At 43.9% G+C, this 20,253-nt stretch overlaps 1 protein-coding gene across 3 annotated transcripts in view; it reads left to right on the top strand.

Annotated features, from left to right (window-relative positions):
- Vwa3b (von Willebrand factor A domain containing 3B) overlaps positions 1–20,253 on the top strand; it is a 195,408-nt gene that overhangs the window by 119,971 nt on the left and 55,184 nt on the right. For 2 of the 3 annotated variants that reach the window (XM_076557482.1, XM_076557483.1), the window contains exons 15-19: positions 2,533–2,663; positions 4,881–5,038; positions 12,164–12,277; positions 13,794–13,881; positions 13,975–14,131. In XM_076557482.1, the coding sequence (XP_076413597.1) occupies positions 2,533–2,663; positions 4,881–5,038; positions 12,164–12,277; positions 13,794–13,881; positions 13,975–14,131 (648 nt within the window). Of the gene's footprint in view, positions 1–2,529; positions 2,664–4,880; positions 5,039–12,163; positions 12,278–13,793; positions 13,882–13,974; positions 14,132–20,253 lie in introns of all 3 variants that reach the window. The other variant, XM_076557481.1, reaches the window with a different exon arrangement.

Below are 20,253 nucleotides of genomic sequence, written 5' to 3'. Positions count from 1 at the left end.
ATCGAGTTAGAAAATACTGTGGAACACACAAAGGAGTTCCTGGAGCCAATCATTGACTTTAGCCAGATCGCGTCCTAAGAGCACATGTACAAAAACCAACCTTGTCTCTACCTACTAGTAAAGAACAACAGACATTTTAAATAGTACTCACAGACGACAGCATCAGAAACAAAGAAAGAAGAAATCTGTGTGGGGTACATCGGTCAAAGTATGTGAAAGGCCTTCACACGGACATCGGCGAGACACGGCTGAGAGGTGCATTCTGAACGTGTGTCGCAGGACTTGACGGTGTTAAGCTGTCCATTCTCTTCCAATGGATCCGTCATTCAATACAATACCAGTCAAAATCTAAGCAGGATTTTAATAAAAATGAACCAACTGGGGCTTGGGTGACAGGTCAGTGGGTAAGAGCCCTCACTCGCTCTGCAACCATGAGGACCCGAGTTTGAATCCCCAGCCCCCATGTAAAAAGCCGGGCCTGGCTGCAGGTGCCTATGACTCTGGCATTATGGGGCAGAGACAAGTGGGTCCTGAGAGTTTGCTGGCCATCAGCGTAACTGAAATTTGAAGTCTCTGGTTCACTGAGAGCCTTGTGTTCAAGACAGGAGACAGAACTCCCTGTGTCTGCACCCACACATTCAAATGCATATCACACACATACATGCACACACACACACACACACACACACTCACACACTCACACATGCACACGCACGCACGTGCACACACACACTCACACATGCACACGCATACACACGCACACCTGCATGCATACACACACACATACACACACACACACATACACACACGCACGCACACACGCACACCTGCATGCATACACACACACATACACACACACACACACACACACATACACACACCAGCAAACTGATCCTATGGAAAGGTCAAGGATTTATCATTAACAAAATAACTTTTCTGAAGAACAAAACTGGAGGGCAGGTTGTCCCTATATAGCCCAGGCTGGCCTCAAACTCTTGATTCTCTTACCTTGGCCTCCCGAGGGCTGTGGTCGCAGGCATGTGCCACAATGCCTAGCTGAAAAAAAAAAGTTTTTAGATAGGTTATAAAAATTGTAATCTGTAGATGAATAAGTTGATCATTTGGAATAAACCAAAATTAGAAGCTTCTTCTCTGAAAAGACTGCTGTAATATTAAAAAGAAATCCTAGCCTGGCGGTGGTGTCGCACGCCTTTAATCCCAGCACTGGGGGGGGGGGGCAGAGCCAGGTGGATCTCTATGAGTTCAAGGCCAGCCTGGGCTACCAAGTGAGTTCCAGGAAAGGCACAAAGCTACACAGAGAAATCCTGTCTCGAAAAACAAAAACAAAACAAAACAAAAAAGAAATCCTTAGAGTAGGAGGGAAATATTTTCAAATTCTATGTCCACTAAATGACTTATACCCAGAACCTTAAAAAACAAACAAACAAACAAAAAAAAAACTCCACAACTCAATGATGAGAAAACTCAAAATATGGGCCAAATTTTTGAACAGACATTTTGTCAGAAAGAACATAGATGGGGCCGGGTCAAGGGGCTGCACACCTGTAATCTGCTAGTGAAGGTGCACAGTCGGGAGAACCATGAGTTCAAGGCTAACCTGGGATATGGAGCAAAACCCTGTTCTAGGGGAAAGCAAACATTAACAAAAGAATATGTGTCTGATAAATAACACGAAAGGATGCTCATCCTGATCAACAACAAGGAATCCACATTAAAACCACAAATTATGCAAGTGTCAGACGGGCGGAGATCAGCAGCCTTCTATGCTCTCTACATTTGCAAGGATGTGGAGGGTCTGGGACTCGTACTTACTGGCAAGATTATAAATTGAACAGCAGTTTTGGAAAACAGCTTGGTAGTTCATCAGTGACATCACCATCCACGCGATCTAGTTATCCAAGGCTCCCGTTTACCAAAAATAATTAGAAGCTCGTGTCCACGCAAATGAGTCATACACAAGTGTTCATAGCTTTATCTGCAACAGCCCAAGCCTGGAAAGGGCTCAGTGGCCCATAAGCAAGTGAATGGATGCGTTTTTATATTTATTATACAGTAGAAAACTACTTGACAATAAAATCAATGAATGGTGGGTTCGCACTACAATATGAGTGAATTTCAAAATAATTAGGAGTGGAGGGAGCGCCAAAGGGTTTGAGCGTTTATTGTATGATTCCATCGGTAGAGCATTCAGACTAATGTGTAGTGACGGAGCATGTTGAGTAATTGCTTGGTCACTGGGGAGAGGGGTTATAGGAAGGGGAGCAGATTTACAAACGGGTGGGGGTGCTTTGGGGACGTGGTGGGTATGTTTACTGCTTTGGTCATAGTAACCTCACATGTGTGACTGTGCAAATTCCCTTCATTGTGTGAATAATATACCATAGAGTTGGTTGGACATGAGAAGGTGAAGGCATCCCATGAGATTCTTGAGGTTTTTCTCCGCCTGATGCCGTCTCTGTCCAAGGTGTTTGCACCCTCCCGGGAGTGACTGTCCACCTCTCCCTTCAGCAGGATGAAGACATGAGCCTTTTGGTTCAGGAAATGCAGCAGGGCTACAGTGACCTGGAGAAGATTCAGGAGCTTTACTCGGAGACCTTAGTCATGGACTGGTGGTACAACAGAGGAAAGGAAGGGGACAGCAAGTGAGCCGCCAAACCACCTGCCTCCCTGGGCCTGGGGCCTCCCCCTGCTCCCAACACCCCTCCCTCCCTGCTTCCTCCAGGCCCCCAGCTCCCCCTGTATCCCCCAACTCTCCCCTGCCTGCCCCACTCTCTCCCTGCTGCCTTCATTTCCTCCCTCCTCCCCCTCTCCCTCCCCCCTTCCTGTTCTCCCCTTTCTAAAGGGCCTGGGGGATCTAGTGAGAGAAGCATGTAGTCTGGTCCTGTTAGGGTATTTTACAAAGAGGATGGTCTGGTAACAGTGAGCTTGAGGTCACATGTGCACTGTGTATCCTGTATCCAGTATAGAAAGCCCCCCATCCTGAGCAGAGACAGGGCAGAGAGCTGTGGGTGCCTGAGGTGGAGACTTAGCCCAGAGATCAAAAGCTTCCTTCTGTGAAACCCTGATAGGCACTTAACTTCCTCTCACACCTTTCCATGCCCTGGGATCTGTTTCTTTATCAGGGCTGTGGTGACAGGTTGGGGACACATACTTCTTCAGTCTTTCTCCAGCCTGTACCGAGCTTCTCATTCGTGATGGTTCCAACAAAACCGCAAACCCATCCCAACACTCAGGAAATGTGTCACAGCTTATTTAAGTGATTTAAGGTTGTTCGTACAGATAGTCAGGCCCGCTCTGCCAGGAAAATAGCTAAAAGGGAGATCGCAAACAGAAAGACGGGAGATACATTTATTAACCAGATTTTTTTATCCATCTAAACAAAGTCTTCCTATTAATGAATTAAGCATGAACACAGATATCAAATATCAAATTAGGAGGAAAAGAGGGCTGTCCTAGAGTGGTTTGTCTTAGGAAATTTTGCAGTGTTTTCTTTGAGAATTTGGGGAAGCACAAATGGTTTCTGAACTTCGCAAATTGAAAATCAAATAAGCAAACATCACTTGAGATTAAGCTAGCATCTCCGTGTCTTTCGGCTAGTACCTTAACTGTCTTCCTTGTTTACACAAAGAAAATCTTAGACAAAACGACCAGCTGTTTCTTAGAACTTGGATTTGGTCTGTTGTCTGAGCAGTGAATGTGATGTTGTTTTGTGTTTTCTGTTGTGTGGGGGTGGGGGAGTTAAGGGGTGGAGGTGGGGGGGGTTGGGGGGCTGAGGGAGGCTGGGAGGATCACATGCTGGAGTTAGAGACGTGTTGCTATTGCAGCTGTCACACTTTGGGCAAGTTGCTTAATCTCAAGGAGGCTTTATTTTCCCCATCTGTAATGTGGGAAAGGGTGGTTGAGTGGATGTGTGTGGCTCACAGTAGGAACTCTGACCTACTAAAGAAAAGAGGAAGCCACACTTCTCGGTTTAGTTAATGGCATTAGGAAAGAGATTTCTCCCATTTAGCTATTAGCAACAACAGACTACCGTTTTGAAGTTTTCCGTTAGGATAAAAATGTAACAGCCTCCAAATCTTTTTTTTTTTTTTTTTTTCTTTTAATGTACTGAGGACAAACCATGCACCAGGAGAAGTGGGTGTGTGAATCCTGGTCCTTTCTGCTGTGGGATGGATGCACAGTGCGGATGTTTTCACACAAAGGACAGACCATGGGGTGGGGCCACACAGCTGTTCTGTGGCTGCTCTTTTCAGAGCCCAGAGACAGAAATGTCTGGGAAGAGACTTGAACGTTTCTGGATTCCTCCTGGTCTCAGAGATTCTCTACAATCGTTTGCTGCCATTTTTGCTGGTGTGGGAAGTCTGACGTTTTACAAGAGCTTGCTAAATGGCACTTCGGTTAGAGAATTGGCTTGGCTTCTATAACGCTGGCATGCTGCCTCCCATTCGTCCTCACAGCAGCTCCCTGTAGTGAGTGCACAGAAGAAGCTCCTGGATTGAGTGACTTCAGTGAGGTCACACATCTGTGATAGGAGTCACACTGCCAGACTCAAGGGCTGGACTTGACCATTCCCCTATCTCTGTGCACTCAGGCATATTAGTGCTTAATTTGAGACTAGGAAGACTGAGTTTTAGTGAACAGGAAAGTTGGATTGATACATGTATTTTAGCCTTCCCATTCTGCTGACACTCGTTGTTAAAAGGACTTCTTCCTGAGAAGATAGCCTAGGGATGCTCACTTCTTTTAGTCTGTAGTGTTCAATGTGAATGTGTTAATCTGCTTCTCTTCCTTCTTAATGGACATTTTTCTTATATCCTTTTTATTGGTCTACTTAAAAAAAAAAAATCCAACCCAAACAGGCATCAAAAGGAAATCTCCTCCGTGGTTTCAAGCCCAGAAAAATGTGCAAACTCTCCATTGGATGCTGACTCAAAGGCTGTGTCGCCTCTAAAAGTGTTGAAAGGACCTCGGAAGGTTTTAGATGGGAAGACACAGAAGAAGAAAGTCCTCCATGCAGGTACCTGTGCACAGAACGGCATGACTCTCGGCTGGTTTTCCTCCAGTGAAGTGGACTAAAACCAAACCCACAGGGAATTTCTTTTAAGACCCTAATTTAAGCATTGTTTGTTTATTTTGGTGTCTTGCTCATTCCTGGCAAGCCCACCACCTCTGAGCTACCCTAAACCTCTTGTGTGTGTGTGATTTTTTCAGTGAATTTTATTAAGACGATTCGCATGATATCATAGCATTACCCCCACGGTAACATCTTACAGAATAATATTATGATACCACAACCAGGGTATTGGCATTGGTAAAATTCAAAGGTTTTATTGTCCCATTTTTTCTTGTCTGACTGTTGGGTTTTTATCATATGTGTAGGGATGCAGGGGAATTCCATCCCATGAGGGCCCTTTACATTTCCCCTTTATGGTCACACCTACACATCTTACATACCTTCTCCTGCCCTTTGGGAATCACTATGTTTTCTTTCTAAAATGTTACATTTCAATATATATATTATATTATATTATATCATATCATATCATATCATATCATATTTATTATATTGTTATATTATAATTTATTTATTTTGGTTTTTTGAGATAGAGTTTCTCTGTGTAGCTTTGTGCCTTTCCTAGATCTCACTCTGTAGCCCAGACTGTGGCCTTGAACTCACAGAGATGCACCTGCTTCTGCTTCCTGAGCGCTGGGATTAAAGGCGAGCGCCAACGCCACCCGGCCAATAGTTCAGCTTTTAACCTTTACCCTAGTGACGAGGTTTTCATTCATTCATTTACTCACTCATTCATTTAAAAAATAACAAAATAAAATATAATAAGATAAAACAAAAACTATCACATTGAAGTTGGATAAGACAAACCAACAGAAAAAAAAAAAAAAAGAGCCAAAGCACAAGAATCAGAGACCCATTCGTCTGAATGCTCAGGAATCCCATAAAAACCACTAAACTGGAAGCAGAGGACCTGGTGGAGACCATGCAGGCCATGAGCATGCTGCTTCTGTCTCTGTGAGTTCGTATGAACTTTGCTCATATTGATTTAGAAGGCCTTGCTTTCTTGGTTTCCTCCACCCCCTCTGGGTCTTACATTCTTTCCATCTTCTCTTCTGAGGGGTTCCCTGAGCTCTGAGGGGAGAGATTTGATGGAGACATCCCATTTAGGGCTAATTGTTTCAAGGTCTCTCTCTCACTCTCTGTATAATGCCTGGCTGTGGGTCTCTGTATTTGTTCCCATCTGCTGCAGGAGGAAGCTCCTCTGATGATGGCTGAGCAAGGCACTGATCTATGAGTGTAGCAGACTGTCATTAGGAGCCATTTTATCACTAAATTCTTCTCCTCCTCCTCCTCCTCCTCCTCCTCCTCCTCCTCCTCCTCCTCCTCCTCCTCCTTCTAACAGTATTATTTGGTTTACCCTAGGTCCCCGGGCTATCTAATCTCAGGTTCTTGGTTACACAAGCAGTGTTGGGTATGGGTTCCATCTCATGGAGTGGGCCTTAAGTCAAATCATTTATTGGTTGGTTACTCACACAAGGTTTGTGCCGCCATTGCCCTAGCATATCTTGTAGGCAGGACACCATTGCAGATAAGGGGTTGTGGCTGGCTTGATCTTTACATTTCTCTTTTGAGAGCATGCTGAGTACATTCCGGTTCCAAAGATGATGGAACATAGGAATGAAGGAAGGCTCTATGTAGACACCAGCTTGACATTTCCATCTTCAATGAGTTGTGTAGGTGCTGTCTTCAGCAACGGGGCCTTGCTGTCAGTTTGTGGAGATCAACCTGGCTTGGCAACAGCCTGGGTTATTTGGATTTCCGTGGGATCCCTTTGGCCAACAACTCAATTAGATACAACCCAGTCCTGGTACTGGAAACTTCATTTGGTGACAAGAGATGGCCAGTTGAGACTCTGTCTCCCCATTATTTGGTGATTTCATTTAGATTGCCCTCACATATGTATATATTTTAGGAAGTTTCTACTGTATTAGGTTTTCATATTATCCCTCAAATGCCCCTTAATTTTAGCTGTATCTCCCTGTACTCCCTCCCACAATGATAACAAAAGAACAATATTTCAGGGCTGGAGAGATGTTTCATAACAAGAGTGCTTGTTCTTGCAGAGGACCTGGGTTCGGTTCCCAGTACCCACATGGCAACCCACAACTGTTTAACTCCAGTTCCAGTGCATCTGACATCCTCTTCTGGCCTTTGTGGTATGGGCACCAAGAATGCACATGGTGTAATACATATCTACAGAAAAAAATACTAATGTACACAAAATAAAAACAAATCCTTTTAGAAAACTCGATACTTCATTAATTTTACATGTTGGTAAAAATCAGTGGAACATATTTATGCACATTAAATCTATTTTCTGTGTTCTGTTCCATTGATCCATTCTCTTCCCTGTGCCAATACCATTTTGTCTTGATTTGTTGGGTATCAACATCACAGACAACGATTTCTCTAGTGTTTTTATTCTAAAGAATAGTTTGATTATTTTAGGCCTTGATGTTTTTGTGTGAATTTTAGAATACATTTGTCCATTTCTATTATAAAACTCTCTGGGATTCATTAGTAATTGCATGAATTGTATGATTTTCTTTGGCAGATCACCCAACTCATAAGCATGGAATTTCTCTCCATTTATTTGGGTTTTCTTTGATGTCTAACAGTAGCATTTTGTAATTTTCAGCATATCTCATAAAAATACAGTAGCTGATTTTTGTTGACTCTGTAACTGGGTACTTTGCTGAAGAGTTCTTCCGTGAGTAGATTTCTTGTCATGTTCTCTAGGGTCATACCATATAAGTAGGGATACTTTTGTGTTTCTTATCTCCATTCTTTCTGGCTTTATTTCACATTCTTGCCTCATTTCAGTGGCTAGAATCTCTAGTACTATTTTGAATAATGGTAATAATGGTCATCATTTTCTTTTTTCCCATATTTGGGGAAAAGGATTTTTTCCAATTAAATAAGATTTCAGCTGTGCAGATTTTCATCTATTCTTTATCAAGCTGAGAATGTACTCCACTTAACTTTCTGGAAGGTTTTTATTTCTCATCATGAATGGGTACTGGATTTCATTAAGTACGTTTTCTATGTCAATTGATATCTGATTCTTCTTCTTTGGTCTATTGATGGTCTATAGATGGTGTTGTTTGTTTTCAAATACTGAAGCAGCCTTATATATTTTTTTCTAGTTGGCTTTCTGTGATTAAACACTCTGACCAGAAGTAACTTTGGAGAGGAAAGGCTTTATTTCATTTTAGAGTCTACCACTGAGGGAAATCAGGTTGGAAACTCCAGCAAGGACTTGAGGCAAATCCACAGAGGAACACTGCATGCTGCTTTACCAGGCCCATAATTCACTAGCCTTCTCATACAGCCCAGGATCAACTGTACAAGGAACGGTGGCACCCACACTGGGCCGGTCCTCTTACACCAACCAACAACACTCCCACCCCTCCCCTGCACCCCAATCCCCAACCCCTACCCTCCAGGCCAGTCTAATTTGCACAGTCCTTCAGTTGAGAGTCCCTTTTCGGGTGACTCTAGGCTGTGTCAAGTTGTCAGTTCAAGCTAACTACGACAACACCTTAAATATTTCCTAAATGGTCTCAATGAACAGTGATTGTAATCTATCACTCCAGTTGCTGATATATTTTGAGGACTTTCATGTCAAAGTTCATAAAAGTTTCTAGTCTGCAATTTTCTTTCTTGTTAAGGACTGTTTTCCGAGTTTCCATGTCAAGCTAACACCATCCTCATCAAATGGGTTGAGTTTTTTCTCCTCTTCCTTTCTTGGAAGAAAGTGATGCAATTTCTGTGTCTTGTGTAACATTATCATGGAGACAACTGGACCCAGAAATCTCTGAAAAGAGATTTTTCATTCTGAGCTTGATTTCTCGTGGTTTTAAGATATCCTTATCATCTGTTTCATCTTGTCTGATTTTTGGAAATTCATGATTTTTTTTTCCCGAGAATTTGGTCATTTTCTTTCTAAACTCTTACATTATAAGGCAAGTTGTTCATTGTGTTCCTTTATGGATTTTCAGTTGCTGCAAGATCTGTAGTTATGTCTGCCATGTCTGTTGACATCATGATTTGTGTCTGTCTTCTCCTTTTGTTTTTTATTCAGTCATGTTAGGGAGTTATCAGTTTTATTTCTATTTGTTTATTTCCCCTAAGAGAATTGTATTTATTCATCAAAAATTTTTTATGGACAGCGTCTTTGAAATTCTTATCAAATAATCTTAATTTCTGATTTTCATTGTTGCCTTTTGCTATTCAGGGTGTGTTTTCCTTACTTCTTGACAGAAAAGTGAATAATATTTGAAAAATATTTATTTTAGTTTTGTGTGCATGTGTATATGTGTTGTGATGTATACCTGTGTTGTATGTGTGTATGTGTTGTGTGTATAGTGTGTGTGTGTGTACATGTGTATGTATGTGTGCTGGATATACTTACATGAGTGCAGGTAACCGCAGAAGCCAGAAGAGGGCTTCAGATCCCCAGGAGCTGGAGTTTATAAGCTGTGAGCCACCTGACATGGGTGCTAGGAACTGAACTGGGTCCTCGGCAGGAGCATCATGGGCCTTTTAAAACCACTGAGCCGTCTCTGCAGCCCTAAGTGGTGATTTTAAATAGTGCCCTGAGCGCTCTGCTGTGTTAGAGACTCTGGATCCTATTGAAGTCTTTTGTTTTGGCATGTTGCCACTGTGTTTGTTAGACATGTTGACTGTGGCCTGTTTTTGTGGGCTGTGGTTTCCATGATTTAGTAGTTTCCACTGCATTTGTGATAGATTTTTGTGTCTCTGCTGGTATTGTTTGAGGTGGTAGCGTCAGGCTCCTCACACCAGAGTGCTAAGTGTATCTCAGGAGCTGCTGTCTCTTGGTGTCTCATGTGTCTAGGCAAGAAAAGGCCGTCATAACCCTTGCGCCTCACGCATGTCCTGTCTACTTGATTTTGATGACACTGTCCAGAAGGCTAATAGTTTAGACGTGTGGAAATAAACAGGCTCCATTCCCGTCCTTGGCCGAATTCTTTTGCCATCCTGTCTCTGGTGAGCCTGACTTTATAAAGCCTGCAGTTTTATACTTCTTCTAAGTGTCTTAATGACTTTTGTCTCTTAGATTTGGGATCCTGGATATCGACAGGCAGCTATGCACTAAATTTAATTTTACCTTAATGTTTAATGTAGAAAAATAATGAAACATGGTGGGTGAGTGGACAGTGTGGGGAGCAGTTACACCATTGCCAGATACAGGTTTTCACTTAGTTTTCTTCTGTGCCTCATTGATCTCTGGCCCACAGACATCATTCCCAGGAAAATGCATCTTTTTTTTTTTTTTTTAAACTCTGGGCTAAAGGAGCAGCCGAGACAGACTCTACCTCTAGTTACTTAGAAGACCAATGAGCTTCATATGGCAAGCTCCCTTCTCCAGTCACGGAACCCACTGGGGTCACTACTCTGTGCACAAGAAGGGCAAAGAGACCCGGCCATTCGAAGATTGCCCGCTAGTCATCATTCCTGCTATCTTGTGGGGAAGAGTGGGTCTGTTGCTGAGAACACAGCAGGATTCGCTCACCAATGCCTTCTTAGAGTTGTGGCGCTTGTGCCTCTGGCTCGTAAAGAGAACAGAACACGTCCTGCGCCCAGTGTGTTTGCGTTATCAAATGTGGGAAGTAATCCAAACGTCTCGTCATAGACTCTTTATTCTTTAATGCCTACAAGGAAATGTCAGGATTTGATCAATGCCTTCCTTCAGTTGCAAGGACTAACAGAGGGTCCAGGATAATGCGATGTAAGTTGCCTGGCAGCAACTGTGGATGGCAGAATTTGTAAAGTGACCTAACAGAGATATCTTGCCCTACACCACACACAACTCTTAGGATTATGCATTATGTTGCGTTAACCTAAACACAACGCTATCCAGGTGGGTTTAGTGTGACCACACAGAAATCCCTTTTTTTAAAAAAAATGGGAGCTTTCTCTAGCTGGTGGCAGAAGAGAAAGTCAGGGAGACCTGAACTATGAGGGAAATTGAATGCACCATGGCTGACCTAAATGGGATGGGATGGGAACACACACGGTAGACTATGTGCATAGTATCTCAAGGAGCTGAGAAAGACCCCTTGCCTGTAAGGAAACGTGGACCTCAGCTCTACAACTGCAAGAAACGTCACTCTCCTCTTCTTCCTCCCCCTCCTCCTCCTTCCCCTCCTCTCTCTCCTCCTCTCCCTCCTCCTCTCCCTCCCCCTCCTCTAGTCTGAATGAGCTTAGAAACAAATTCCTTTTCAATAAGGGCACAGCTTGAATTGAATTGAAGAATACAATCCACTATGGCAGACCATCCTCTGAAAAATGGAAAACTAAAGTTATATGGCATTCTCTTGTGTTAGCCATCAGTCACATTGAAACTGTAACCAGTGGAGGTCAGCACCACCCTGCCACAGTGCCACAGTGCTGTTCTCCCTGGAGGTTGTGGGTGGCATTGGTTACCCTGATCTCTTACTTTGCCTCAAGGCTCCTAAGGCAATAAAGTGAGTGAGCACTGACTTATCTCTTCCAGGCAGTGACATTTTCTTCATGTTCTCTCTCTCTCTCTCTCTCTCTCTCTCTCTCTCTCTCTCTCTCTCTCTCTCTCTCTCTCTCTCTCTCACACACACACACACACACACACACACACACACACATACACACACACATACACACACACACACATACACACACACACACACACACACACACACACACACACTCTGTGTGTGTATATACTTAGGAGATGGGTCACTTGTGTTTGCCCCACCTGCCTTTCCCCCTCCCCCTCTTTTTTTGAGACAGGGTCTTTCATTGGGCTGGATCTCTCCTGTTAGGCTGGACTGGTGAATCAGCCAGCCCTAAGGAACTCCCACATCCCCAGTGACAGGATTCCTACCACACCTGGCTTTTGCTTTCAAATTGTTTCTGAGGATCAAACTCAGGTTTTCGTAAGTGCATAGTAAGCACCTGATTGACGGAGCCAGGTCTAAAGTTACATTAATTTAACAAGGTACCTCTATCTAATCAAACGCCCTTCCATCCCCAGTTCTATAACCCTCTGTCTTGTGGTATCAACAGAATCAACCAAAACGAGCCTCCTCAGAAGCTACGTATCCTTCCTCAAGAGCCGCAGCGACATGAAGGATGGCTCCAACTCCAGCAGCTGCGTGACTACTGCTCTGAGTGACAGAGGCAAGCATGGACGTTCCCTACTCCAGGAAACCCCGTTCATCTTCTTCTTGCCCACTGTTCCATGACTGAGAGACATGGGTGGGATATGTTGCAGGAAGTGGGGGGAAAAAAGTCACACTTGAAATGTCACAGATTCCTCCCTCACAGGCTCCTCTGTAAATCAGGTAAACCTACTTTAGCGCCCTGGGTCTTCCTAGGGCTAGATTTCCTAGTGCTTCTTGTGTCTGGGTGTCTGGCACCCTCCTGGCTCACTCAGCTACCGTAGCATCAGTAGAAATGTTTACTATTCTGTGCTTTAAATCTGAAACTCTCATACCTAGTCAGCCTCTTTCTGGTTTCAGTTGTCAAACGTGTAAGGCTAAGTGTGAGGAAGGTATGACTTGGCCACTCAGTGGCTAACTAGATGATTTTTTTCTTAAAATAATAAATTGAACTGGGCGGCAGTGCACACCTTTAATCCCAGCACTCGGGAGGCAGAGCCAGGTGGAAGATCTCTGTGAGTTCGAGACCAGCCTGGTCTACAGGGTGAGACCCAGGACAGGCACCAAAACTACACAGAGAAACCCTGTCTTGAAAAACAAAACAAAACAAAAAAAAAATGAATCCTACAGTGTGCTCTCTACATTTCAAACAGTTAATTACTGACTCCTGAGCACAATACACAGTCCATTATGTAGTAGGAGCACCTGGGTGACAAATGTGTACTTGTGGTGAACCAGGCTCTGTTCGCTTCAGTGCTGCTGTGTGGGACACCTTTCCAACTAGCTTGAGTGTCCTCAGTCACGTGCAGCCTGCTAGTGTTCGTGTTCTCAACTGGCTACATGCAGTGTGCTAGCTTGCATGTTCTCAGCTGCCTACATGTAGTCCATTCATTATGGGACTTGGCACATGATGAGTAGAACATGGTTTTTTAAGCATTTAACCAACGCACACCTGAACTGCTTCCCTTCTTTCTGGCAGCTGCTAAATCAATGAAGGAATATTCCTTTCCATTTAGAAATCCAAGTATATATAAGGATAGACATTTAAAACCCCAAATACAAATTTCAAAATTTGAACCTAATGATTCCACAGACTCTAACAGTCTTTGATTTTCCCGTACTAAGCTGAAGAATCATTGAACAAAGCATGTGAATTAAAAATGTCAATCAAGTCACCCCCTAGTAATTGTGGGGGAGCCTAGTGCTGAGCAGTCCCTGGTAAATCATAGTCTGGTTAAACATTTGAAATGTGGTTTTTGAAGAAGGGGGCCAGGAGTGCATTTGATTCTTCTATGGGGAGAGCTCTCACCGCACGGTGGGGGAGTGGGTAAGGCAGGGCAGTACACCCATGCCTGGGGTGCCAGTGGAGGGCGCTAATGCATTTTGCCTGAGAGCCTGCTTTGGTAGCTTAAACTATGGCCTCTGAAGTGTGGGCTGCCATTAGCCCTCCATCTGAGCGGGCATGATCGATCCTTGATGCTGACATATATGATCCTTGATGCCCCAGTATACACAGCTGCCGTTTCATCCCACAGAAAGGAGCATTCTGCTGATGAACAAGTGCCTACAAGACAAATTGCCAGAGAGACTTACTGAAAACCGAAGCCAAGTTAATGACCACACGTGAGTGATTGCATCTAAGGAGGACGGTTTGCTCTGCTTTGTTTCCAAATGGCCGAGTTGCAGGTTTCAAACCCTACAGTCTTGTGTTCTTAGCTCTGCAGACATGTCCTCTGAAAAGTGGCTCCAAACCCATGGCCTGGTGGCCAAGAAGCTCACCATCATGGATGCCTTGACTGGGACGGTAGTGCCCCGAAGTGCCACCTATGTTCCCATCCTGAATAAGCACGTTGTCTCCAAGGTCTTTAATGAGGTAATGGGATTATTTCTGTGCCCCTGCTCCAGATGAAGTTTTTATTTTCTGAAAAAAAAAAAAAAAAAAAAAAAAACCTGCTTTAGTTTCTTGAGCAATTGCAACAGACATGTATTGGAAGAAGTTACGCATAGAGGCAGTAAATGAGGGAGGAGAGAATTGGGTACTCTTTCGACTTCTTCTTCTAGGGCAGGAGGCGCCGGCCTTTGCTGAGCTGGAAGTCTGCAGTTCCTCGACGCTGCAGGAGCGTGTGGAGCTGCAGAGATGCTGAAAGCTCGGCAGCTCAGAGTTATGAACAGGCATCTAGGGACCAAGGGACTGAGGACAGAGGGCCTTTGCTTGAGAGATGGGGCCCTTTCTTTTCCCAAGTCGAATGACATTTTCTCTATTATAAAAGTCACCACAGGCAAGGAGAGAGGAGGTCGGGGGTGGGGGATGGATCTGAGGTAGTCATGTTCCTGGAGAAGAACAAGAACCTCCAATGAGAGTGTAGAAAGGTATATGTGGCCAAGGCCATATACATACAATTAGGTTCACTTGGCCCTTGGTGTCTGTGAACTCTTCATCTATGGCTTCAGCCAATCTTGGATCAAAAGTTGCATCTGTCCTGAGCATGTACATTTCCCTGTTACTACCTAACAGTATAATAGCTACTTACATGGCATGTGCATTGTAGTGGGTGTTATGAATCATTGATGACTTCATCAATGTAGGGAGGTTATGTGCAGAAACCCCTCCATTTTACATAAGGGTCTAGGAAGTGTTGGCAGTGGTGGTAGTATGTTCTAGAGCCAATACTTCCTCCATGAGGACCACTTATAACGAGAAGAAGCCACAGAGTTTGGGAAACTCGTGTCTTCAGGAAAAATAGTTTCTGAAGCAGCCAAGTTAGAGTGGGATGTGTAACACAGAAGAGATGTGGATGTGAGGACTGAGTACCACTGCCGCCTGGAAAATACGAAGAGACTGAAAGTAGCAACCATCAGGCTTCCCAGCCCTAAAGGGAGCGACATCCCTAAAGCAGCATCCTGAAGTGTTTACAGACGGGATGCTTGGTGTCTGCCTCAGGATGTCTGCATGGGACGGGGTGGCAGGGGGTCAGAGCGGCTGGAGCAATTCTTAAGTTTGGAAAAGATCACCGGAGAGGACAAGGCTTATGGTGCTATTAATTCTTCCCGCTTTTTATGTATTTGGGATTTCCCATGGGAACATCTGGGGAAATAAAAATTAAAGGCAAAGAAACTTTATTTTAGAAAAATCAAGTGCCGAGGGCTCTCACTGGCCTCGACCTCGCTGGGTCGAGCCCTTAGAGCAGCAGCTGGAGCAATGGGACTCTCCTGTGTTAGCCATCAGTCACATTGAAACTGTAACCAGTGGAGGTCAGCACCACCCTGCCACAGTGCCCTTCACCCTGGAGGTTGTGGGTGGCATTGGTTACCCGTTCTCTTACTTTGCCTCAAGGCTCCAAAGGCAATAAAGTGAGTGAACACTGACTTACCTCTTCCAGGCAGTCTGGTGACATTTTCTTCATGTTCTGTGTATTCCTTTTATTAATATACATGGGACTTATTTGGAACAAACCTGTCTAATGACTTCCTCCTGGAAGCAGGATTTTCTTGGGCTTATATCACTCCTCCTTGCAACTCTCCCAACAACTTGAGATACATTGGAATGGAAAGTTCTCAAGAACAAATGCGGCAGGCTAGGGAAATAGACGCATATGATCAAAAGAAGAAGCCATAAAGAGAATATCTATTCCCCTAACTATGTCAAAATGGATCATTGCAGAAGAGGAATGCCAGAGACAGCGGATGACTACAAGGGAACAGGCTTTTCCAGACACAGCAGGGCAGCTGCATGAACTTGCCGTGGTTGTGACAGCATACACAAGACCTATGCCAGCTCAAACCAGCTCAAACCAGTCCAAACTCCACCATGGACAGGGGAGGTGGCACAAAACCCTACCCCTAGATGAGGAGCCATTGGCAACCGATGGCTGCTGGAAGGGGAGTGTTAGTTTTCTTTAAGGCATGGCCCCTGGTAGGTCTCACGCTCCAGTGGATGGCCTGCACCCAAGAGTACGTGGGCAACACAACGGGACTCTGTGGGTTTAGAAAAAAGTGAGGGGTGGGGGCTGGGCTGGAAGGAATTAGAGGAGGGGCAATGCATATTATGCATATTACCAAAATACATCATATGACATTCTGCATAAAAGAATATGAAGTAAAAGCAGATTTAAGAAAACATTTGTAGGGCTGGAGAGATGGCTCAGCAGTTAAGAGCACCTGCTGCTCTTCCAGAGGTCCTGAGTTCGATTCCCAGCAACCACATGGTGGCTCACAACCACCTATAATGAGATCTGGTGCCCTCTTCTGGCCTGCAAGAGTACATTCAGACAGAACATTGTATACATAATAAATAAATAAATCTTTAAAAAAAAAACATTTGTAGCATGTACAACGAAGGAAGGTCACAAGAATTATATTATTGATATGCATGCATGGTTCAGTATATATCAATATGTGCATAAATTGGTGTTCAGCCTGTACAGACACACACACACACACACACACACACAGAGAGAGAGAGAGAGAGAGAGAGAGAGAGAGAGAGAGAGAGAGAGAGAGAGACATGCATGCATGTGTATCTTCACCATGAAGGGATACAAACATGATAAATACTCCAGTGAGAAATCTGAGGGAAAAAAAAGGGGGGATAAGCCAAAATGACACACAAAAACATTTAACTTTAGTAGTAACCGGATACATGTGGTAAGAAATATATAGATTGAAAACCATGGATACCCCTCTCCCCATCCAATTGGAAAGAAAGAAAATACAGGGGCCAGTGAGATGGCCTGGTGGATGAAGGCACCTGCCACCAAGTCTGACTTGACTGGGAAGGAGAAGAGTTTCTCCTGCAAAGGTGTCCTCTGGCCTCTACGTATGTGTAGAGAAAGTACAGCTTTAATTGAGCTTAAGGAGTTTTCAACTCTGTCCTGAGGAAGCTGGGAGAGGTCTTATCATGGGAGAAAGGCAACTCTAGCTTTTTGCTGCCTAAGTAAAAGACAGTGTGGAGATGTGAGGCTGGGAAGTCATGGCAGTCAAGAGGCAAGACTGGACAACGATGACTAGGCAGTGACACTGGACCCAGGTAAAGCCTGGAGTGGAGTCACGTTGATGGGACTGGATGAACTGTGTGGGGCTGAGAAAGCGTCCAGAGTGGTTCTTACGATTTCACCCACACAGAGGCATCACGAACACCCAGTGGAAGAAAGACTGTCTAGCAAATGGTCCTGGCAGAACTGGGTATGCCCCACAGAAGAATGAAATTAGATCAACAGCTCTCATCCAAGAGAAACAGCAATTCAAAGTGGACCAAAGCCCTGGATTTTAAATGTGAAACGCCAGAACTGCTAGAGGAAAACATAGGGAATGCATTTCAAGTCATAGGTGCACTCAAGAATGTTCTGGACAAGACTCCAGTAGCACAGGCAATTGGCCCAGGAGTCAATAAATGGGATGGCATGAGATGAAAATGTTTCTCCACAACAAAGAAAACTACCATCGGAGCAAATATACAACCAACAGAATGGGAGAAAATTTTTGCTGTACTTCAGACAGGAGGTTGATATCTACAATATATAAAGAATTGAAAGAATTAAACAATAAAAAATGAAACAGCCCATTGAGAAATGGGATCATGAAATGAACAGACAGTTAACCAAACAGGAAACAGAAATGGACAAAAAAAAATTTTAAAAAGCCTTCAACATCCTTAGCCACCAAGGAAATGCAAATTAAAACCACTTTGATAGTTCCATCTCACCTCAGTCAGAATGGCTCATCAAGAAAATGAATGACAGCAAATGCTGGCAAGGACATAAGGATGGGGAACCCTGAATCACCGCTGGGAGGAGTGTGGAAGTGTTTCTCAAAAAAAATTAAGACAGGACTATGATATGACTTGGATATAAATACCTAGAGCACTTTATAACCTACCACAGAGATGCCTGTAGCTCCATGCTTACTGCTGCTGTATTCGCAATATCTAGGAAATGGAACCAGCCTGGATGTCAATCAATGGATGAGTGGATAATGGAAATGTGGCAGGTGTAATAAATGGTATATTACTCAGATGTTTAAGAAAAATGAAATCTGCAGGAGATGGATGGATCTGGAAAGTACTATATTAAGTGAAGTGACCCAGACTCAGACAGTAATCACACATTCTCATATGTGGATCCCATACCAGTTACTTTTCTGTTGCTGTGATAAAGGCTGCAACCAAAGCAATTTAAAGAAGAGAGAATTTTGGCTTATGGCTCCTGAGAGATAAGAGTTCATCATGGCGGGGAGGCATGGCAGCAAGCCACAGATAGCAAGCACGGCCAGAGCAGGAAGCCGGGAGCTGGCATCCTTGACTGCAAGCACAAAGCAGAGAGAAAAACAAAACAAAAACCAGGTGGCATGATGCTTTTCATTTCGAAGCCCGCCTCCAATGACATCACTTCCTGTAGCAAGGCCACATCACCCAAATCCCTCCAAACAGTGCCACCAACTAGGAACCAAAATGCTGAGACTGCAGGGGACATCCCATCCAAACCACCATAGATCCCGACTTTTGATACTTACAGTATGTAAATAAAGGGATGTGAGGATAGATGCAAATTGAAGTCAGACAGGAGAAAATAGGTAGGGGCCCATGAGGGGAGCAAGTTATCAAGGGAAGGCAGAAGGGCAAGGAGGATGTAAGGACACATGACCCCTAAAGGGGGCTACTTCGGCTGGGAAGATGGAGGAGGCTGAAAGAGTGTGAGAGAGAAGAGGGAAGAGAAGCAACAAAAACAAATTTTGCTTGAAAAATACCACAATGAAACTACTACCTTGTGTGCTGATAAAAACTAGATTCCAGCCTCGACTGTTCTGAAGGAAAAATTCAGGAGGAGCAGAAGTAAGAATCCTGATCTTTAGAACATTCTAGCACTTCACCTTTAGAAAACAAGGCCAAAGAAAAGGGATGAACATTTCCCCATGGACACTTGTGTTTGGTACCTTTTGTGGTACCATGCATTCCCATCACAAGTTATACAACTGAGACAGTGCTCCGCCCAGCAAATTCACCCTTCATCATTAGCAGAAGGGCAAGAATTCGATGATGACAGAGGTAGACCATAACAAATCCAATCTCATCTCCAAAGCATAGTTTATGTCTTTAAAATTTTAACTTTGTTTTTTGACAAATTGTAACTTTATATGTTTACAGGGCATAACGTGACGACTTAATATCAGGTTACAATGTGACACGATTAATTCAAGCCAATCAGCATATTTATCACCTTGCTTACCTGTGATTATGTATATGCATATGTGTCTGCATGCATGTGCATATAAGTATAGTGCCCACAAAGGCCAGAGGAGGGCATTGGATCCCCTGGAGCTAGAGTCACGGGTGCTAGTGAGCCATCTGACATGGTTGCTGGGAACTGAACCAGGCAGGGTCTTCTGCAAGAACAACAATTGCTCTTAGCTACTGATCCATCTTTTTTTTTTTTTATGATGAGAGTGCATGATCTCGCCTAGATGTAGAGTCTAAAAAAGTGAACTCCTAGAAATAGGGTGAGTGCTGGTTTCGGAGGCTACAGTGGCGGGAGCAGAGAGGAGGACAATGGGGAGTTGTTGATCAAAGGGCACCAAGTTTTAGACAGACGGGAGGAATAGGTTTTGAGATCTTCAGTAGTAAATAATGTAGTATACATTGCAAAATTTACTACAAGGATAAATTTCAAATATCTTCTATTGGCATCTTTTATTCCCTAATATTTCCTTAGACTGGAAGAGACCCTCAGCTATAAATAGTAAGAATAGGATAACAATATGCTAAAATGTCTCCCAGCTTGTTAGAGAGATTTTTTTTTTCAATTTGAAATGACCACTTTGTGGAAGAGATGGAGCTGGCAAGCAGGTGGGCCTGGATCTAATCTCTCTGCGCTGAGAATTTTAATGGGTTCTCCTCTGTTCAACGCATGGCAACATCTGTGTGGGCCAAGAAGCGGTGTCTGGTTGTGTAAGGGCTCTTTGTTTCCTTCATGGCTTACTTGGGGAAGGGGGGGGGTCTTTCTT

Source organism: Peromyscus maniculatus, chromosome 21 (genome assembly GCF_049852395.1).
Source record: "Peromyscus maniculatus bairdii isolate BWxNUB_F1_BW_parent chromosome 21, HU_Pman_BW_mat_3.1, whole genome shotgun sequence".
NCBI classification, from domain to species: domain Eukaryota; kingdom Metazoa; phylum Chordata; class Mammalia; order Rodentia; family Cricetidae; genus Peromyscus; species Peromyscus maniculatus.
The sequence above is the reverse complement of the archived record's forward strand: the minus strand, read 5'-3'. Positions and strand labels throughout refer to the sequence as shown.